Genomic DNA, 21,481 nt, shown 5'->3' on the forward strand with positions numbered 1-21,481 from the left:
ACATAGGGACAGAGAGAGTGACAGCAGGGACCTAGGGACAGGAATAGTGACAGCAGGGACATAGGGAAAGAATGAGTGACATCAAGGATGTGATGATGCGCGTCTGCGCATGAGCGTTTCTGCAGACATACTGTAGGGTGCGTGCACCCACTGCAAACTTTCGGTTCGCCGGGTGCACGCACCCATGGCGGGGGGCGGAGATGGGCGAGGGGGTGTCGGGCTGCGCCATTACCATATGGGAATGCCCAGCGTTCCATGGGCATTCCCATGAGAACGTTGGGTGTTCTCATGGTAATGAGGCAGTGACGCGGGGGACGGGTAGCTGACATCACCGGATGTCAGCTGCCCGCCCATATCCGCGCCAGCGTGCACCCATATGTAAGTGACTTAAAAGTCACTTATATATGCGTGCATGCACCACATCATTCAATGGTCGGCGACCATCGAAAGATGTGGGTGGTTACCCGAGGCATGCGAATGGATGTTTATGCAAAACATCCATTTGCAGCCTGTGCGGGCGAAGCCGCATTTCGAGGGGGCGGCGGGTGGGCGTTCATTCGTCGGGTGGGGTTCGGTGGACTCGCAAGGTTGCGAATTCAAAAACAAATGTACAAAAACGTCAATAAAGATTTGCCTTCAAACATGCATTCAAAACATGCCTTCAAACATGACGTCTAGGGGGGTTATTCTGTTTTATTCGCAAGGCTGCGAATTCGCAATCTTGTGAATAAACCAGAATAACCCCCTAGACGTCATGTTTGAAGGCATGTTTTGAAGGCATGTTTGAAGGCAAATCTTTATTGACGTTTTTGTACATTTGTTTTTTTTTGTCAATTTTTTATTGAAGTATATAAATATAAAAGTACAAAAATGCAATTTTTTACAATATCAGTGACTTTTTCTTTTAGTATTAGTTCCCAGACCATAAAAACAACATGAACGTAATGTTAGAGCTGGTGGCTGTGCACATCTTGATGGAGCAACACTTGAATTCCCCCATAGAGGTTAGGAGCAGTGTTAGCATCTTATTATACAGTGTAATTCAGCAATATAGCCTTGGACTACGATGTACAGGGCCTGCGCTACCCACTCAGCAGAGGATACAGGCAGGGAGGCACCGGGTAGTAGAGGTGCTCCTCATGCACTACATCCCCTGCTGTCCTCTGTGGCTGCCGGCTGTCACATTGCATGATCACAGGCCACTGCACCCCATCCTGGGAAGTGGGTGCTGCCTGCAGCCCATTCTTAGGAGTGGCGAGTGTGTTGGTACTTCTGTATCTATATATTTGGGTTGATTTTTAATTAACCTATGTTACTGTGATCATAGCTTTCTCATGCACTCTAGATAAGCTCATTTACCTGAAACCTGTGACAACTGCCCCTTTAATACTAATTCAGGTGCTGTGTTTGGGATGGTCTCACCTTTAAAAGCCATAAGGTACTTGGCAGTTGAGCTTTAAACAAGAAAAGAACACATGTTCATTTTAGGTATGATGTGCAATCAGTTGCCAGGTTCCCATGAAAACCAGTTGTTAGTGTAGGACTTGCAGTGAAATGGGGTCCCTTGACGATGGGCTGCAAGCTTAAATGCATTGATCAATTCATGAACTAAAACCCCATTATTTATTTAATTGATTATTTGAATGTTAAGGTGAGTTCGTTTGTTGCAGTGAGTGCTGGACCCCTGTGTTTGTATATATATATATATATATATATATATATATATGTATATATACGCAGCGCTACTAATGTCAACAGCCGCTATGAATAAGCAGCGCTACTACTGTTGGTAACTGTAGGCATATGCAAGTGTACTAGGGGCATTTCGTGGAGCATTATGATGTGTGGCATAATAAATGATGGGCATTACTGTGTGTGGTATAATGTGTTATGGGGATTTCAATGTTATTAGTACTTTTATATGGCCTTGCCCCTTCTCCATGAAGCCACGCTTGACTGTGGTGGTGGGGTGGTCACCAATTCCCTTTCTGGAACAGGGTACCAAAATGGCTAGTCATGGCTCCAGGAAAATTTTGGGTGTGTGGCCTAATCATGGGAGGTGTGGCCACCTCCCGCGATAATGACACGCCCCCAAAATGTTTAGGAGTTTGAAAAAACACTCTAAAGTCAAGGGGCGAGTGTTATTGTCGCCCACCCCCCCCCCCTTCGCAGAAGCACACCGTCAGGTGCTGCCATCCGGCCAGAAGAGATGGAGCCGCCCACTGTACCGCCCAGCCGGAGTGAAGTGCTGCCACCCATCATCATCCGCCGGGCGGCGGCGCGGGAAGTGCTTCTGATTTCGAAAACACTGGCCGAATGCTGATTAGCTGAATCTCAGCCAATCAGCATGCGGCCAGTGTTTTCAAACATAGAAGCGCTTCCCGCTTCGCGGCCCGGCGGATGATGATGGGTGGCAGCACTTCACTCTGGCTGGGTGGTACAGTGGGCGGCTCCCTCTCTTCTGGCTGGACGGCAGCACCCGTCAGGGCTCTGTAAGTTGCTATTAGCGGTGGCGGCGCTGCAGGTTCCCCTCAGACCACGCGGACCCCCCTGCTGCATATAGCCCCCCACCCCGCCGGATAGCGCCGCAGTGACCCCTCTGACCGCACAGACCCCCCCTGCTGCATATAACCAGGGGGGAGCACCTCCGCTCACCTCCATCCTGGGGGGGGGGGGACACCTGGTTCGAACTGCCGCCTTCCAGTGGCCGGCATCCTAGGCAAATGCCTAAAGCTGCCTAGTGGTGGCGCCGGCCCTGGGTGTGTGCTGCTGCTGCTGCTACCCGGAGGGATTGAGGGGGAAGGGGGTCAGACCAGGGCCCCTACCGGGCCCCTCCAGCAAGCCCGGGTCCGGGTAATTAGTACTCCCCCCCCCCCTCTCGCCGGCCCTGCGGCTAGTTACGGCACTGGTTCTGTGGTGCTACTGTGTGGTGTAATTTGGAATGGGAGTACTATTGTGTGGCCATGCCCCTTCTTTGTGAGATCACATGTCTTTCTTTTGGTGTGCGCTGTCCCTTTGTAAAGTTTTAGAGGGCACAAATTTATAGTGTGCAGGAGGGCACCGAACACCCTAGCACTCTCCCTAATGATGTATTTTCAAGCCTTGAAAAGGTAAAGTTGTATTATGTGAATAAGATGTAACCTTTACATGACAAGCCTCTGTCAAATATTTTTTGTACATTATATTATTAAAAAATTTGTATGAAAGAGATCCAATCACGTAGTTGATAGTGACCATGTCAATATTTTTATTGTCGCTACTAGAGTAGAATGTCAATATTTAAAATGTCCCTATGTGAAATGTCTATATTCTCAAAATGCTGACGATTAGGTATGCTGGGAGAATAAACGAAGACACATTTTGGAGTGCACTAAAACCCAAGTGCAGCTAAACTGTGCCGACAGATTAAACATTCATGGAGTACTCAACCAACAATAGAAAATAGAATGCACAATAATAGCACTCTTAAAGTAATCAAATGTGGAATAAAAAGTAAAAAGAATTTTTGGAATATCACTATATAGTAATATCTATATATGTTATTTGGCATTGCTGAATGAAATTCCAAGATGGACAACTAAGCGATCAGATCTATGGAGACAATCCCCCATATCACATGACAACCAATATATTGATGTATGGGAGACGTAGAAAGGAGAGTACAAATAACATCTTAAAACAAGGACATTTAATAATACAATTGCACTTACAATAAAAAGACAACATATAGAGCATAATACAAATCTCCCAGGTAAAACTGAAACAGGTGAAGAAGCACCTGGTTATAGTAGCATCTCCTTTCCACGTCTCCCATACACCAATATGAGGGTGATAGATCTTATCTTAAAGTTGCCTATGAAAGACTCCACTTTGTGTAGACATACATGTTCCTTTAAGAAATGCATCCAGGGCCGGCGCCACCATTAGGCAGCTCTAGGCATTTGCCTAGGGCGCCGGCCACTGGAGGGCGGTACTGAGCCGCCGAGGAGAGGTACCAGAGAGAGGTACCATAGAAAGCAGGGAGCAGGTGAGTTAGTGAGCATTCCCCCCCCCGCCCAGATACCGCCCGTGAATCAACGCAGCCACCATATGGGTGGTGTGGGCACCCCCCGCGGTATCGCCTGCACCACAACCCCCCCCCCACGCTGGTCAGCGGGAATCAAGCGCCCGACATCCCCCGTGTGCCGCAGTATTGTCCGCACCCCCCCACTCCAGATCGTGTGTAGTGCCCGCTGAAATCCCCCTCCCCCTAGAAGGGAGAGGGGGAGCAGAGGTGGGGAGGGGGGGGGGGGGTTGCCTGGGGTGCAGACAGGGTTTGCACTGGCCCTGGATGCATCATTAACAGAATGTATTCAGAACACAAGTTGATTATTTGGAAACTAATAAGCTTCTTACTGTAGTTTGGAAAGCTCGGATAAGACCGGGAGTACAGGTCCCATGACCTTCACTCACACAGACAAAGAAGGCTAAACTAAGGAGCTCAGCAGATGTGGGATGCTAGCTCTCACATATTTTAGGCAATAAAGATGTTTCTTTTAATGTTATTTGTTAACGCACCTGTTTTCACTGAAGACCACCTCTGTTTTAGCACCCTATAATTTTAATATCACTTTGAATAAACCCAGAGACTGTTTGGACAGGACCGAGAGAGCGTCCTTTTCTCTCCAGCGCTGGTAACAACAGAACTTCTGAATAAGTCACCAGCGCTGGAGAGAAAAGGATGCACACTCTCTCGTTCCTGTACAAACAGAAGTTATGATAACACACATACATATTACTCTATACATGTTACATCTGCCCCAACAGCAGTGCACATGGGCCCTTATTCTGGTTGGTGCGGTCGAGCCGCATATGCGGCTCCGACCGCACCAGACGAATCCCCGCCTACAAGACGGATCGGCACGGCCGTCCGTACACGGACGGCTGCCGATCCGCATGAAAATGGTGGAGGCGTACGCCTCCACCATGGTGGGAGCTGCCCCCTGCATTCGATGGTCGTCGACCATCGAAGGCAGGTCCGCACGCCGCGGCAGCTCCCGCAAGCTGAGACCACACGGACAATCGTCCGTGTGGTAGCTTGTATGGGGGCTGAAAGCTGACATCCGGCGACGTCAGCTTTCCGCCCCCATGAGTTGCGTCATGGCCTCATTACCATGCGTACGCCCCGCGTTTGCATGGGAACGCCCATGAAACGCGGGGCGTATACATAGGGAAATGAGGGCATGAAGCCCCTCACGCCCCTATACGCCCCCTTTGCGGCGTACTAACGTTATGTGCGGCGAATTCGCCTGCACATGCGCAGATTGACCTCTGCGCATGTGCAGACGGAAAACATCGGCGGTACGGCCGCACGCGGGCCGTACCGCACGAACCAGAATAAGGGCCATGGTTTTGACCATTTTGAGAAGAAATTTTTACTGCGATCAGATCTGAATAAGGGCCATTGTCATCTGTTGTCATCTGATATTGGAGATTGTCTCCAAAGATCTGATCGCTTGGTTGTCTATTTTGAAATGTAACTAAATAAAATTGTGGTACACGCCAAAGAACATATGTGGTGATATTCAAAATTCTTTTTTATTACATATGAACTTTTTTTTCACATTTGGTTACTTTTAGGGTGCAATTATTGTGCATTCTATTGTCTATTGTAGGTATACTGGGAGAACACACTGCTACTATGCCAGAAGTGCTGGTCCAGTTACCGCTGCAACCCAGTTTATAGAGCAGCTGCAGCTATTGGGACATTAGGTTGACATTCTATCATGTCGATATCGCATCCATATATATATATAATGACTGTCAACATTCTTATGTTCTTATTCCATGCTGTTTTTTTCTTTCTTTGCTTAGTATTTTTTTTTCATGGCCTATGTGTCTTTTCTTTAAATTCCATTTGTGTTCAAAGTAATAAATAAGATATAATTTGTTGTACTTATAATAAATTTAAGTCACTTGGAGCCAGTCCTTGTTTCCCAATATAGAGGGTCATATATGAAAAGGTAGTCTCTAGATCCCCTTCAGTTTTGACAATTTTCCCATCATGCCCTGGGTCCACGTATACCTGGAGGGGGAATAGAAATCTGTGGCGAGCGAAGTGAGCCACCGTGTCCGAGGCATGTGAGCGTAGCGAGCCTGCGAGGGTACAATGCAGCTAAAATAAAACAAAATTACCTACACCTAAGTGAATTACAGATAAAATAAAAAACGTTGTGAGGGCATCTAACAACTTCCGCCCTCACTGAACATCATATCCTGTAATCAAAACTGAAGGAGATTTAGCCTCTACCTATATGAAAATGTACTTAATCTTTGCACTGTGACATTCTGACTTTCTGCCTATCACAGGGATGAAAGCTATATTAACACCGAAATGTATCAAAATAAGTAAGTTTTATTTATATAGCGCACTTTCTCCAACAGGACTCAAGGTGCTTTACAGACATTAAAGATAATGCACATACTGTAATACAAAGGGTTATCAGTACGAGCATCAATGGCAGTACAGATATACATCTCTGGGATCAACAGCTTGTCATAGGGGTGTGTTAGAACAACACTTCTCCAGTGTCAAATCAACATAGCACTGATGTAATAAGGTAGTTCTGTGTGCGCAATTAGACCAGACATGTGTGGGACTAACGGAAAGCTACTTTATGTGGGGTTTTGTTAGACTACGTAGGAATTCTTTGTGCATTTTTCTTGAAGAAATGAGTATGATTGTTTATTTTTGGCTCAGCAAAATACTAGGTGATTCATGGTGTGGGTAGGGGAATGGCGGGTTCGGGGATACAGTGGGTGGTGGAGTTGCAGGTGCGGGGGTGGCATGTGTGGGTGGCATGAGCTGGTTAGGTGTGCGGGTGCACCAGTTGAGTGAGGGGTAGTTGCGGGGGTGCTGTGGGTGTGGGGATGTTGTGGGTGGGGGAAGAATGGGTGCGTATGCAATGTGGGTGGGGGATGGGTGGGTGCAGGGTTGCCGCATGTGGGTGGGGAAGGGGCAGGGGTGCTGCAGTTGGGAGGGGGGTTGGGCCGGGGTGGCCCGGGTTTGGAGGGGTGGGTGCGGGATTGGCATGGGTGAGGGACTGGGTTTGGGTGTACTGTGGATGGGGGAGAGGTTGGTGTGCCGTGGTTGGGTGAGGGTCAGGTGCGGGGGTGCATTCCACATACATACATTAGACATACTATACTTACCTTATGTGTTGACCACCCCGCTCCTTAACGCATAAGGGAACAGCTAGGACAGAAAAAACAGGAGCAGAATTTACATGCCTCCCCCTTCTATCGCTGTGCACTTGGGGGAGGGTCCATGCTGCTGTTGGCGGTGGGGCACTGTAGCATTGGGGGAGGGGGTGGCACCATAATTGCAGTGGTGTGGTGGCGCTGCTGCTAGTAGTGGCCACTGCTGTGTGTTGTTGGCAGGCAGGAGGAGTGTTTGTGTCCAGCAGCTGTTTATGCCCTGCAGCCACTACCGCTGCCTCCGTTGCAGAGGGGGATGGCGGGGGGGGGGGGGGTGTTAGGCTGTGTGGGGAGGGGTTCAAATAATACAGGTGCTGCAGGGGGTTATTAAGCCCTGCAGCCGCTATTTCTGTACCCGGGAGGGGTTGGGTGTTTAAGTTGCTGCTGTCCCCACTGCGCTGGTGTGTGCGTGTGTGTGTGTGTGTGTGTGTGTGTGTGTGGGGGGGGGGGGCAGAGACAGATTAAGGCTCTGGAGGTCCCGAGGTACTTAAGACTGGGGAACCATAAGGGTTAAAAGTAAAAATCATAATACAAGTAAATATATATAAATATATATTACACACACAAACACATATATCGGCATCTTTCCGTCCCCACCTCCTCCAACTTTCCGTCCCCGTCATCCTCTCTGTCCATTCATCGTCGCTGCACCTCTCCGTCTCTCCATCACCCCTACACCTGACCATTTCCCCATAACCTCTACAGATCTCCTCCGTAACCGCTGCACCTCTCTGCCCCCGTACACTTGTCCATCCTCCATCACCTCTCCCCCTCGTCTCGTAACCACTGCACCTCTACATCCCCACCCTTGCATCTCTGTGTCCCTACCCCTGCACCTCTCAGTCTCCCCGTCACTTCTGCATCCCTCTGTCACTACTGCATGTATCAGTCTCCTTAACACCGCTGCACCTCTCCACCCGCGTCACCGCTACACCCCTCCGTCCCCGGTAACTACTACACCTCTCTGTAACCACTGCACCTCTCCATTCCCCTATCACCCTCTCCGTCTCACTGTCACTTTGTCCATCCCACCTACACCGCCCTGTCAACGCTACACCTCTCCGTTCTCGTCACTGCTGCACCTCTCTGTACTAACCCCTGCATCTCTCCATCCTCCAGTGAACCTATCCATCCCCCCTACACCTCTCCGTCTCCCCATCACCACTGCACCTCTCTGTTCCCCCATCACTGCTGCAGGGAGGCAGGGCCATGGGCAGGCGGGTGGCAAGTGATGGGCGGGCTGCAGGGCAACGGCCAGCCGGTTGGCAGGTGATGGCAGGGCTATTGTAGGGTGGGCGGCAGATGATGGTAGGGCAGCATCTCAATGACATTGTGACGGTTGAGTGGGAGGCAGGTAATGGGCAGGCAGGTCATGGCCGGGCAGGTGGCAGATGATGGGGCAAGCTGCAACATAAAATATTTCATAAGCTAGCCGTCTCAGCACTGGCGGCTGTGATGAGTGTCAGTGTGTGGGAGCTGTTTTTTGGCTGGGGGGGGGGGGGGGGGGTCTTAACCAAATCTCAGTTTGGTTAAGGTTAGGTGAGGTTAGGGTTAGGCTGTGTTAGAGTTGGGTAGGTTAAAATACAAAATCACACACACCTACCTATACACATGAACATTTACTTTCACACACATGCACACATTCATACAGTCCAAAATATTTAGCAGGGAAATGTAGTTTATTTGTTTGTTTCTTCACTACAGTGCACCCAGCTCCTCAACAGGGTGAAGCTCAGCTGGGGAAAGGGCCTCTCCAGGGGGAAGCTGCTGCGGGGGTTCTGTGTGTCCTGTCTCCTGAGCTGACCAGTATATTAGGCCAGATCTGTATAATGCTGGGCGGAGTTATAGAGTGGACTCCGCTCAGCGTTATACACACAGTCACAGATTGACAGATCTGGCCAAATATATAAGAGATTTAAGATTATTTTCTATTTGACCATTACAGTGTTGAATGAGACTTTATAGCACTTTTCACTAAACATAGTGTCCTGCATGGGCATCCCAGCTGAATCATGTTTATGGCTTTGGTCGGTTACTAAAACTGCTGTCACTCAGTATGACCTAGAGTCAAATAAACCAGTTCTTTGTATTTCTAAGGCTTCTGGTAGTGTTGCAACAGGGAACACTCATCATATAAATAGTAAGGTTTATCAGTCCATTATTGCTCAACAGAAACAAAAGATCTTTCTGCAAATTATTTTACAAAAAAAGATTGTAGTATCTCATACAGATCTCCAAAGTTTAACAGTATGTTATCTGTCAAAGTCTTCTCCATCTCAGAAATTCTCCTTATTGAAGTAGAACTGCACTTTTCTGGGATCCAAGCTAGAGTACTGATGGCAGCATTGTTGTAGGTTCTTACCCAATGCTTGTGGACCACAAAGAAAAACTCCCACAGTAGACCTGTAAAATAGAAAAAAAGCACAATTCAAATGTGTGTAAGATGGTAAACGGTTTTCTCTGTCATTCATGGGAGCAGGGTTGCACTGATCCACATGGAAATAGGGGAAAACCCCGGTGGGCCTCTACTGTACCTCTTCCTTTAGGGATCAGGTTCACTTGAATTACACATTACACATATGTTACAATGACAATGGCGTATTTTCTACAGCGCATTGCTGTTATCAATCTGGTACATTATAGTGCATGCATGCACTAGCAGAAATTACTATAATTTTTTTTACCATACTAGATATGCTTTAATCATTAGCCAAACCTCTGTGACAGATGGGTACACATCCTCTGAAGACTGAACACACCCCTAAACATGGTTCCTATCATGGCATTCTTCAATGGGTCCTCCATGGCCCAGTCTAACAATGAATGGGGGACACTGGAACTGTGAGTGAGCTCAGGAGTCTGAGCACCAAAGATCTAAGGCATTTTCTCCAAAGTGCAGGCTGCTATAAAGCAGTTTTGTCAGGACCACAGTTTTAGTCTTACTGGCTTTCCTTGTATAGGAGGCTTCTCCTCCTTATGCCTTGTCTCTGCCTGCAGCAGCCAGTTTTGTCTTTGGTGCCCCAGAACCCTTCTTTGGTGCTATGTTTATTGCAGTGGTGTCACTACAACAGGCATTCCCAACCATGGTCCTCAAGGCACACTAACAGTGCAGGTTTCAGTGATATCCAGGCTTGACCACAGGTAACTTAATTAGTACTTGAGTGATTCTGATTAAACCATCTGTGCTGAAGCCTGGATATCACTAAAACCTGCACTGTTGGTGTGCCTTGAGGACCATGGTTGGGAATGCCTACACTACAAGGATGCAAAGGGTGTCAATTTCTAAGGGGTGTCACCAAAATTTTTGCTCCTGTCACTGTTAAGGAGCCGCCACTGCAGATAACACATTCACTGGGAGCAGTAAGCATCTCCCGATAAGTCCCAGATTGTCCTCCAAGTACCACAGGAACATACAGAGATCATTCAGAGCTGCACCAGGTGTTATTGGGGTAAGTGACGCCCCTGTTTTTTTGCTTGTGTATTTAGATTCAGTTTGTTATAAGCTTACATTGAAATAAGCGTTCTCTCTTGATACAATGTATAAGTCAGTACAACTGACCACTATGGCAATTAGGTTTTAAAACACCTGAGCCTCAGTGACTGTAGCTATAAAACATTCAGGGGTACCACTGCCTTAAAATCCTCACAACAAACACAAAGTGTTCCAAAATAAGCACTGTCACATTCATCGGATTAAGAAGACCTCACGACAATCTTTCACTTTTATAACAGAGAAAATAAATCCTTTATTAGTGTTTGGTCATAACTCTAGATGACACTTGAGGTTGGAACCAAAAAGACACCTCACATAACTTTATGGAGACATCAGTTTGTGGAAATGAAACCCTTAGAGAGACACTTACCTAAAGTGATGCTTCCTATATGCATCATATGGTTTCTTTTTCCATGTGATCCCCTTTAAGGTTTCACTCAGGTAAGTTTCCTTAGTAGGAATACAACCAGATATCCAGTGCTCAGAAAAAAAATTTCTTCTACGATCCCATGGCAGCCTTCACATCGGGATTTCATCCCTTCTCCTTGTAATTAGACAGGTTTCTTTTTTTTCCCAGGGACCTCCCCTTCCGGTATAAATCCCTGCTCCTCACATTCCCTGGTGTCTTTTATTCCTGTCTCCTTGTTTAGTTAGAGGCAGGAGAGGTATCTTTTAGTTTGGGCTCACTTCTTAGATACAGGTGGTCACTTTGGGGATTGAAGCAACATGGAAGTGTGGGTCTTGTAGAGTACTGTCATGTGATCCAGTATGGGAGCCTGTGATCTATAAGTCTCCATATATTTTATGTACCTGGTCTCGTGCTTCGGTGGTCTGGCGGCTCCAGGGACACGGTATCTTCTGTGAGCAGGAAGCATGTGTAAGGGACTACATTGACCAGGATGCATAGGGCCGGCAGCGGGGTCGAGCACTTCCGTCCGGGGCAGCTGTTATCTTAGTCTGGACTCTGCATCCAGAAGGTATAGCGTGTTTTCCGCTTCCGGGCGGTAGAGACTACAGCCTCCACAATGCAGGAGGCGCATTCCAGCGTCTGAGGGCTTCCCAGGTGCGCTCTGCTGATATTTAAAAAGCCAAATGGTGGCATACGGAGCAGTGACCTGAAGGATCTGTGACAGCGTACGGTTCCTTGGTTCCTTGGTTAAGGATGGACTTTGGTTCCTTACATAATCACGTATAGGCTGCGCATTGTATGAGCATACCTTATGGGTTCTATGTTCATGCAGGTTATTGCAAGATGGATCTGCCTTCCCCCCTAGAGAGGATAGTGCCTCTGTGAGGTGAGCCTTGTATGTGCTTTTGTTAGGAGGATAGACTATTATTATTTCAGTATAGTTACAGGCTTTCTTCTTATTCCATAGTGTGCCTTCTGGAGCTAGGAAGAAGACTGTTTAAAAGAAACGGTACTTGTGTATTAGCAGGGCGCCCACTAAGCTATTTGCTTAGTGGGCTATTCTGCGTAGTGAAATCGCATTGCATACAATATTTCTGTGCAATGCGATACGATGCGATGCGATTTTTCATTGTATAAGCACCCTTACCATGAGATGTGATGGTATTTCACTTTAAATGCACCCATGCACACCCTCACTATCCACGTCACCCCGAAGTGTGGTGAGCAGATGCGATTACAGGTCCTCTCGATCTTTTCATACCCCCACTATCTACGTCGGCGTGGAGTTGATTTTATAAAGTGTGGCGAGCGCAGCGAGCCACCGAGCTAGAAGCATGGCGAGCTCAGCGAGCCCCGCGAGGGGACGCGTAATACATGTAAAGTAATCCACCTTGAGTTTATTAAATGGTGTGGTCTACCAAATGTAGACGCAGCAGTAGTGGAGATTACATCTTGCACAACACTACCATTGGAGGACGGTGCCTCATTTAAAGAGCCAATGGATCAGAGAATGGAGAACTCTTTAAGGAAATTACATTTCTCCACAGCAGTATCCTTAAAAGCAGGAGTATCCATGGCATCTGTATCTAGAGCAGTAAGAATGTGGTGCCCTACACTCCACACTAATATTGAGGAGAAGATTTCTAGACAGTATATATTTAAGAGTTTGGAAGTCATTCAGAAATCGGTTGAATTTTTATGTGAAGCTTCTTTAGATGTCACATCATTTGCAGCTAGAGCTATGTCAGCGGGAGTGGCTACAAGAAGGGCTCTGTGGCTTAGAGCCTGGTCTGCTGATTCCAATTCAAAGAACTGGTTAGTGTCATTACCATTTGAAGGTACCTTTTTATTTGGGACTAAATTAGATGCACTAATTCACAGGCTTACTGGAGGCAAATCCCTTAAGCTACCTCAGGATAAGAAGACTCATTTTCAGTATCCTGCAACTTCCAGACAAACATTCAAAGAAGCCAAATCATATGGGCCGGGTAGACCATATAATCAAAGAGGTACATTTGCCTCATTACATCAGTCCTTTTGGCAGAACTTCAGAAGAAGTGGTAGACAATGACGTCCAGCCATTCCCCGCAGTGGGAACATGCCTATTACAGTTTTCCAGCGTATGGGACAATTCAATTCAGGACACATGGGTGCAGAAGATAGTTTCCGAAGGTTATCTGCTGGAGTTCATACAAGTACCCATCAGAGACTATTTTATGGAATCAAGAAAGACAAAATCTACACAAGAAAGCAAAGAATTGAAAAAGATTCTAGTCAATCTACTACTTACCAAGGCAGTAGAACCAATCCCATTAAGTCAAAGAATGAAAGGTTTTTATTCCAATCTCTTCCTGGTGGAAAAAAAGCACGGGAGGATTCAGACCGATTATAGATCTGAGGCGTTTGAATCAATTCCTGGAAGTAAAGAAGTTTCACATGGAAACTATGAAAACAATTACAGCAGGAATAAGAAGAGGAGACTTTATGGTGTCTCTAGATTTAAAGGACGCTTATTATCATGTTTCAATTCACCCACGACATCGAAGATTTCTCAGGTTTTCCGTGAAAGAAAAACACTACCAATTCACATGCCTACCCTTTGGTCTAGCTTCAACCCTGAGAGTGTTTACAAAAGTCTTGATAAGATTAATAGCAAATCTCAGGAAGAAGGGCATTATTTTGTGGCCTTACCTAGACGACATCCTCATAGCGGCTTTGTCCAGACAAATATTGATGGGTCATCTACAGATTGTGCTCAAATTCTTACAGTCTCACGGTTGACTGGTGAACCTACAAAAGAGCCAGTTACATCCCACTCAAAGAATAAATTTGATAGGGAGATATTGAACTTCATAGAATCTATCAGAGAAAAGATGCATGAAGATAAGAGACCTAGCCATCTCATTGACAAAGAGAAAAGTGGTCACCTTAAGAGATTGGGTGAGCCTCCTGGGAATGATGTCCTCCACAATTGGGATAGTTCCATGGGCCCAGTGGAATATGAAAGACTTGCAATGGACAATTCTTCCATACCTGAAAATAAAGATGGTGAAAACAGGAAAGGTATATCTTTCAGGCAAGACAAAGAGGTCTTTTTCCTGGTGGATCAAGCCAACATTGAGGAACAGGGTAACATCGCTACAGTCACCTCGATTCTTAGTCATTAAAACCGACGCAAGTCAGTCAGGTTGGGGGGCTCATTGCGAAGGAGAAACAGTACAAGGTCTGTAGACAAGGCAGGAGAGTCTGAACTCGTCGAACTGTCGAGAAACCGAAGCAGTTTGGAGAGCAATCAAAGTGTTTTCCCAAAGAGTCAAAGATGACATTTGAGAATCTTTTCCAACAATACTTCTGTTGTGGCATATATAAATCATCAGGGGTGTACGAAGAGCAAGTCACTCATGATGGTAATCTCAAAAATACTTGCATGGGCAGAAGAAAACCTGAATTCCTTAACAGCTATATTCATGCCAGGAAAACAAAACTTTCTAGCAGATTTTCTCAGTCGCAATCAAATTCTTCCAGGTGAATGGGAACTGAATGGAGAAGTCTTCAGGGAATTGACCAGCTGGTTCGGGGTTCCAGATATATACCTTATGGCAACACAATTTAACAGAAAGGTGAAGATATTCTTCTCCAGATATTATCTTCCCCAGACTTCAGCCGCAGATGCCTTTTCGGTTCAGTGGACATGTTGACTAGGGTATGTTTTTCCTCTGTTTACAATTTACAAGGTATTGAAGAAGATAATAGAAGATCAGGTAGAAGTGATAATAATTCTTCCCTTTTGGCCACGAAGAGCCTGGTTTACAACAGTTCAGAGGTTGGCAGTACAAGGGCCTTGGACCTTACCGGTGATACCGAATCTATTAATGCAAGAACAAGTATTACACCCAGATCCAGCTACCTTAGCTTTGACGGCATGGAGATTGAGAGGAACTCCCTGAAACAGAAAGGTCTGTCGGATCAAGTAGTTTAAATTTTACTACAAGCAGGAAAGAAAGTATCATCGGTAATTTCTCACAGATTATGGCGTACATTTATTAATTGGAGAGGATCATTACAATCAATTCATAAAGCACCAGCTGCAGATGTGTTACAATTTCTTTGCAAGGGGTTTACTGATGGTCTGGCCAATTCTACAATGAAGGTGCAAATTTCAGCATTAAGCGTTCTGTTAGAAAGAAAACTGGCAGAAGAACTACTCATAATCAGATTCTGTAATGCAATCAAAAGAATGAGACCTCCAATTAGATCGTTAGTGGCTTCATGGGATCTGAATTTAGTCTTGACAGCTATAATGAAACCCCCCTTTGAAACATTATCTGAAACTTCACTGAATTATTTAACCTGGAAGACGGTATTTTTGGTTGCCATAACAACCGAAAGACGAGTGAGTGAGTTACAGGCTTTTTGGGTGGAGGAGCCTTACTTGAAGATATTGCCAGGAAGAATAGTTTTAAGAACCAATCCGCATTTAATTCCCAAAGTCATCTCTGAGTTCCATCTCAATGAAGAGATTTCTTTACTAACATTTTATCCTAATCCCAAGAATGAGGAAGAGGAATAATTACTCAAGTTAGATGTGGTAAGAAGTATTACCATTTATCTACAAAAGATGGAAGACATTAGGAAGTCAAGAAGCTTGTTCGTGATCCCAGAAGGAGCTAGAAAAGGGCTGACTCCTACCAAACAAACCATTGCAAGAGGGATACGAGAAGTTATAACATTTGTGTACAAATTGGAAGGCAAAGAAGTTCCGGCAATCATAAAGGCACACTCCACTAGGGCTACTGCAACATCATGGGCTTTGAAGGCGAAGTCATCGGTCAAAGATTTGTGTGACGCTGCCACTTGGTCCTCAATACATACCTTCTCGAAGCATTTAGAAGTTAGATGTATGCATACCCCAGTTTGGGGGTTAGGTTTTACAGTGTTTTTGATAATTAAATCTTACAGAACATGAATTGTGTCCCTCCCTTTTATTATTGCTTTGGTATTTCCCAATGTGAAGGCTGCCATGGTATCATAGAAGAAAACATAGGATTGTACTCACCGATAATTCCTTTTCTTCTTAGAGACCATGGCAGTCATTATTTGCCCTCCCTTGTGTTCTTTTTTCCCAGGAAGCTGGAAGGAGACACTCGAAAAGACACCAGGGAAAGGGAGGAGCAGGGATTTATACCAGAAGAGGAGGCCCCTGGGAAAAAAGTAACCTGTCTAATTACAAGGAGAAGGGATGAAATCTCAATGTGAAGGCTGCCATGGTCTCTAAGAAGAAAAGAAAATAAATTATCGGTGAGTATATTCAATATCTATAAAATGCATGTAACATAAAAGTTTAAGGAGGTCACCAGCAGGTATCAACATCTGGATAGTCCAACACAACCCTCTCATCTGAATGAGAATGCTGATGGGGCATCCAGCCAGATGGAATTGGCATCAATGGACATGCCAGGACCATCCTCCAATAGTAGCAACTGTAAAACACCAATGTGTTTCTGACACTACTGTGTCCTTCTTTAGGGTGTTTAGGTGAGTATCACTCTATGGGCTTCTTTTCCACGTACTGATGACTCCATAAAGTTGAAAGAAACCTGTACGTGGATGTGAGGTGATTCTTTTTTGGTTCCAACATCCTTGGAACATTATTTGGTGTTTGTTGTGAATATATACTACTGTATGCTTATAAGGAGAATGTTACATTTTCTTATATGGAAAACTGAAAGAAGTTTTTTATTTTTCTAAAAGAAACACAAAGAACTCCCATCTTAGTAAACAAACATATATTTTAAATGGGATGTTGCTATGGGCAACCCATCAGAATATACTTCTTTATTTAGAACCTTTTAGATGATAACAGAATCTGATTGGTTGACAATAGCTACATCCCATTTTAAATATAACTTCTATCTTAGTATGTAAACCCCATAGGGGCAGATTTATTAAGCCTGGTGAAGTGATAAGGTCTCCATTGATAAAGTACCAGACAAGTGCCCCTAACTGTCATTTTTTTAAATCCAGCCCGTAACTTGAAAGTTCAGAGCTGACTAGCTGGCACTTTGGCCCTTATTCACGTTCACGCGTACGGACCGTGCACGTACGTTGTTTTTTTTTTTAACTACTGCGCGTGCGTATAGTTCTCAAAGCGCATGCGTGTTGATTGTAATCCGTGTTTGGACGTAGCTTTCCGTGTGAAATTTACTGTACGCAACCACACGGTCATTGGCCGCGAGCGCACGGACATTGTGGGCGTATTTATGAATAATGAAGGAAAATGGGCGGACACGTGGGTGGACACGGGGGCGTACACACAAAATGCACGGTGCCACATCCGCAAACGCACCGTACATTTTCAACCCAAAACTGGCGGACGCCAAAGAGTGCTCATGACCACTCTTACAACTACCGCGTTCGTGCGGATGGCTGATTGTGCTAATTTGCGCTAATTGAAATAAACATGTACACCTGTCTGCACTTGCCACTGCTGAAGGCTATTAAGTGCCAAAACATCCAAACAGCCACATTAATAGTAATTTTTTAATTAAAAATAAAGAGGAGACACATAGATATTGATTAATATGTCACATTACAACAGTACAAAGATGCATTCAGAGAGGAATGCTTTGCAGTTTCAGCAGGTAGTTTTGGAAGGGAGACAATGTAGGTAATTGGAACAAATTAGTAAAACTCAAATTAGCCTAATAGAATAATTGACAACATTAAAGTTGAGATGTATGTTAGCAGGCCCATATGTGCGAGTGATATACCACCGTGCACGGACGTACGCTTCCGCACACGAACGGTGACACGCTGAGTTTTCAATTGAAAAATGCCTATATGTACAAGCAGTGTAGCGTACGCGCACCTATACGCAAGATGTCGGCGTGGAAATGGGAGATCCGTCCGTGCACGCCACTCCCCATTGACGGTGTCTGTGACTGTCCGTGCACGGACAAACTGTGGGCGGACTTACAGTCCCTGTGGCACACGGGAATACGCACGGTGCAGGGATCCGTACGCGCGTTTCACCGCACCAACGTGAATAAGGGCCTTTATCACTGGCCACTATATCACTTCACCAGGATTAATACATCTGCCCCATAATCATTAAAGTGAATATATGGTGACAAATAAGCTGTCAAATATGAATAAGCAAAACAAGAAATCAGCTTATTACTGTCTAAATCAGAAGTTATAAATGAAAACATGTGGCTGCTTATCTCCTTTACAGGGAAGTGACTATGTCATAACTTATGTATTCAATGCTACTTCACCAGACAAACCTGGGATGTGCATCTGCTACCCGTGAAAACTCATTCTCCCAGACTGGTCGTCCAAAACTGGTCTTCTGCTTCAATCCTGTGACTGCATCAATCGCTACATCAAAGTTAATAATGGCATGTCCAGCCTGGGAAAATACGTACAGTAGATTACTCCCCACCCAAGGTAATAGAGAAACAATTTTGCAAAAATAGTAACACAGGACTGCAACAGCTGAATAAAGCGTATATTAAATTTAAAAAAGTGGCAAACACAAGGAAAAGCTGCTTTCCAGGGAAGAGCTGGTAGCGTCTGGGGTGGTGGGGAGCTGGTGGAAGATTGGATTAGGGAATGTGTTGCCTGTTTAGAGTGCAGCATCTATAGTTTGAGTGGAGGTAACTGTCAACAATTTGTGTTCTTTACTGTACAGTCAGTGTTCTGCATGTGAATAAGATAACCTCTGCTCGACATCATGCATTATTTCTATTGGTTTAAAATGAACTTCTCTCATTTTTGTTTTTAGAATTCCTTTTGGAGGGTCTTTTAATACACCATTGAACCTTCAATAAGCACCATGCAATCAGAGCCATCTCTACTAGTGCTTGAGATGCACAATCTTACATGGCCCCTGTCGCGACCCCTGCTGTGACAGTGTGTCAGTGGGTGTGGAGGGTCACTACCCTGCATGACACACATTTCACACATCTGGTGTCACACACAGTGTAAATTGTGTGCCGTATACGTTTTTCAGTATTTTTGTCACACCGGCATTGTGTGAATGTGCGTAGGCTCCCTATTAGCCCTGTGGAGAAATTGTACTGCAAGGGGATATTCAATGCAGTTTGCTGCTTACTACTTTATCTCTTACAGTATATTGAGTATACTGCAGGGCTGCATTTTGGACTCAGGGTGTCATTAGCCCTGGGCCCCCCTCTAGCTAGGGGCCCCTTTGGTCGGATGGACAAACCTTGTGCATTGCAGGTGGGGCAGATGTTACTTGTGCAGAGAGAATTAGATTTGAGTGAGTTATTTTGTTTCTGTGCAGGGAAAATACTGACTGCTTTATTTTTGCACTACAATATAGATCTCACTTTTAAGTAAAACCCCACCCAAATCTAACTCTCTCTGCACAAGTTACATCTGCCCCTCTGCAGTGCACATGGTTTTGTCCATCTAAGAAGGATTTTGTCAGAAAGAGTGAACTAGAATAAGGCCCTATGTGAGAAGACGGCTACCTGTTGATCCTTGCCTATATATGCTGGCAAGCAGCTCATTTTAAATTTATATCGTACGTGAGCTGCTATTCATTTATAAATGTTATCTGAACATTTTGCTCATTGTGCGCTTGTCTCCTGTTCTTTTTCTTCGGAAGCCACTGACAAGTGTGCAGTGCATTACTGGAAGTTGACTAAGTCCAATGAAACTTTGCACAAGAGGTTAGAGGCTGAGAGGCTTGTGCTGAGCTCTAATTGGTGGAGCTCAACACATGCTTCTCATGCCCATAGAGGGCCACAGCAGCAGCCTCGTCATGGAAGGGTTTTTAATCAGAGGCCATGCTGAGCCTGTGAGGTCTCTTACAGTCCTACAGAGTAAGGTACAAGGTCTAAAGTGACTTGGGCCCCCCAAAGGATTAATCCGGCCCTGATATACTGTATAATGTAACAGAGCCTAAATGCCTCTGTGACTTGTTATTGGACATTTGAAGATCTATTTTCCTGCATTTGCAGCAAAAATATAACTTTGTGCCCTAACGCTAAAAAGATGTTTTGCAAATGTAGGTCCATATGCTATGTAATATACTGTAAGATTAGCATTTAAAGATACTGTACTCCACACATACTATGCTGCTGTCCCAGTTGGTGAGGAACAGTCTATAGTTAAGAAATCCATCTTTTCCTGAACAGATCATTTCCTGTTCCAAAGAGCGCAGCAGATCAGCAAACCAGGCAAAAGCTCCCGTCTCCCGACAAATCCAGTAAAAGTAAATCTGTAGATAGAAGTATAATTGATGTTCATTTGTCCTTTGTTACATAAACTGGTTTAAAACATTTATGTTAAATACACTTGCTGGAATACAGCATCGCATTAAGAGAGAATGGGACATGTGTGCAGACTCCAGAAGGGCCCCTCTTCTCCACACTACTGCAGACTCTAGAATTCTCTGAGAGTCTATTGTGTATGTGCAAGTCTCCAGAAACATGGTGCCTGCCATGTTCCGGGGCTAAAATCTGTACTGCGAATGCCCTGGTCATTTTGGTTGCATTTTTGCTAGGAATGGAGTCGCCATTGGGGCAATACACTATGGTATAATGGGAAGTGGAGGAACTACAGTGAGACTTAATATGAAGTGGGGTATAATGAGAAGTCGGTGACCACAATGTGGCAGAAAATTAGGAACTGCTATGACAGAGAAGTCTTTGTAAAAGCTTTGATGCAGGGGCCCAATGATAATATTGTATGGGTCTAACAAAATTCTAGTTACACCCTTGTCCCTGGATAAACAATATTGTAATACAGGTTTAGTATCCCTTAAGGTGAGTACACACGGGTGCAATTTCATGTAAAATCGCTGGGAATATGGTCGCTGAGCGACCATATTGCCATTGATTTGCGCGCTTCCGTGTGCACTGCCTAATGGTCGCAGGAGCATGCTCCTGCGACCAGCAGCTTTCCCTGGCGATCGCTGTGCCGGGAGGTCAGCGCCGGAGAGATCAGCGTTGATCTCCCCAGCCCCGTGCCGCTGCTCCCTCCCTCCTCCCATCAAAGTGACAGCAGCAGCGTCTGCTGCTGCTGCGCTCCCCCTCAGCCTCGTAGCAGTGTCTCCTTTTCATCGCTGATGAAAAGGAGACACTGAGCAATATGATTGCTGGGGATATATTGCTAGCAATATATCCCCAGCAATCATATTACCCCGTGTGTACACAGCATTATCCAAATATCCGTTATCCAAATTATTCCAAAAACCATAGTTTCTAAAATGTACGTTTTTTTGTTGTTGCTAAAAGCACTTCTGGGGACATCTGTATCTAGTACTACTGGAGAAATTATATGTAACTGGCTCTAAATATGTGCAGGAAAGT

At 45.3% G+C, this 21,481-nt stretch overlaps 1 protein-coding gene across 1 annotated transcript in view; it reads right to left on the reverse strand.

Annotated features, from left to right (window-relative positions):
* Window positions 1–9,377: 9,377 nt before the first annotated feature.
* Window positions 9,378–21,481, reverse strand: part of NOX1 (NADPH oxidase 1) — a 48,783-nt gene continuing 36,679 nt past the window's right edge. Inside the window, exons 12-14 of the mRNA XM_083160711.1 lie at window positions 20,242–20,388; window positions 18,425–18,549; window positions 9,378–9,639 (exon numbers count right to left, since the gene is read on the reverse strand). Coding sequence (XP_083016837.1) covers window positions 9,513–9,639; window positions 18,425–18,549; window positions 20,242–20,388 — 399 coding nt within the window. The 3' untranslated portion in view covers window positions 9,378–9,512. The remainder of the gene's footprint in view (window positions 9,640–18,424; window positions 18,550–20,241; window positions 20,389–21,481) is intronic.

The sequence above is a fragment of the Crinia signifera genome, chromosome 9, assembly GCF_055691185.1.
Source record: "Crinia signifera chromosome 9, ASM5569118v1, whole genome shotgun sequence".
Taxonomy (NCBI): domain Eukaryota; kingdom Metazoa; phylum Chordata; class Amphibia; order Anura; family Myobatrachidae; genus Crinia; species Crinia signifera.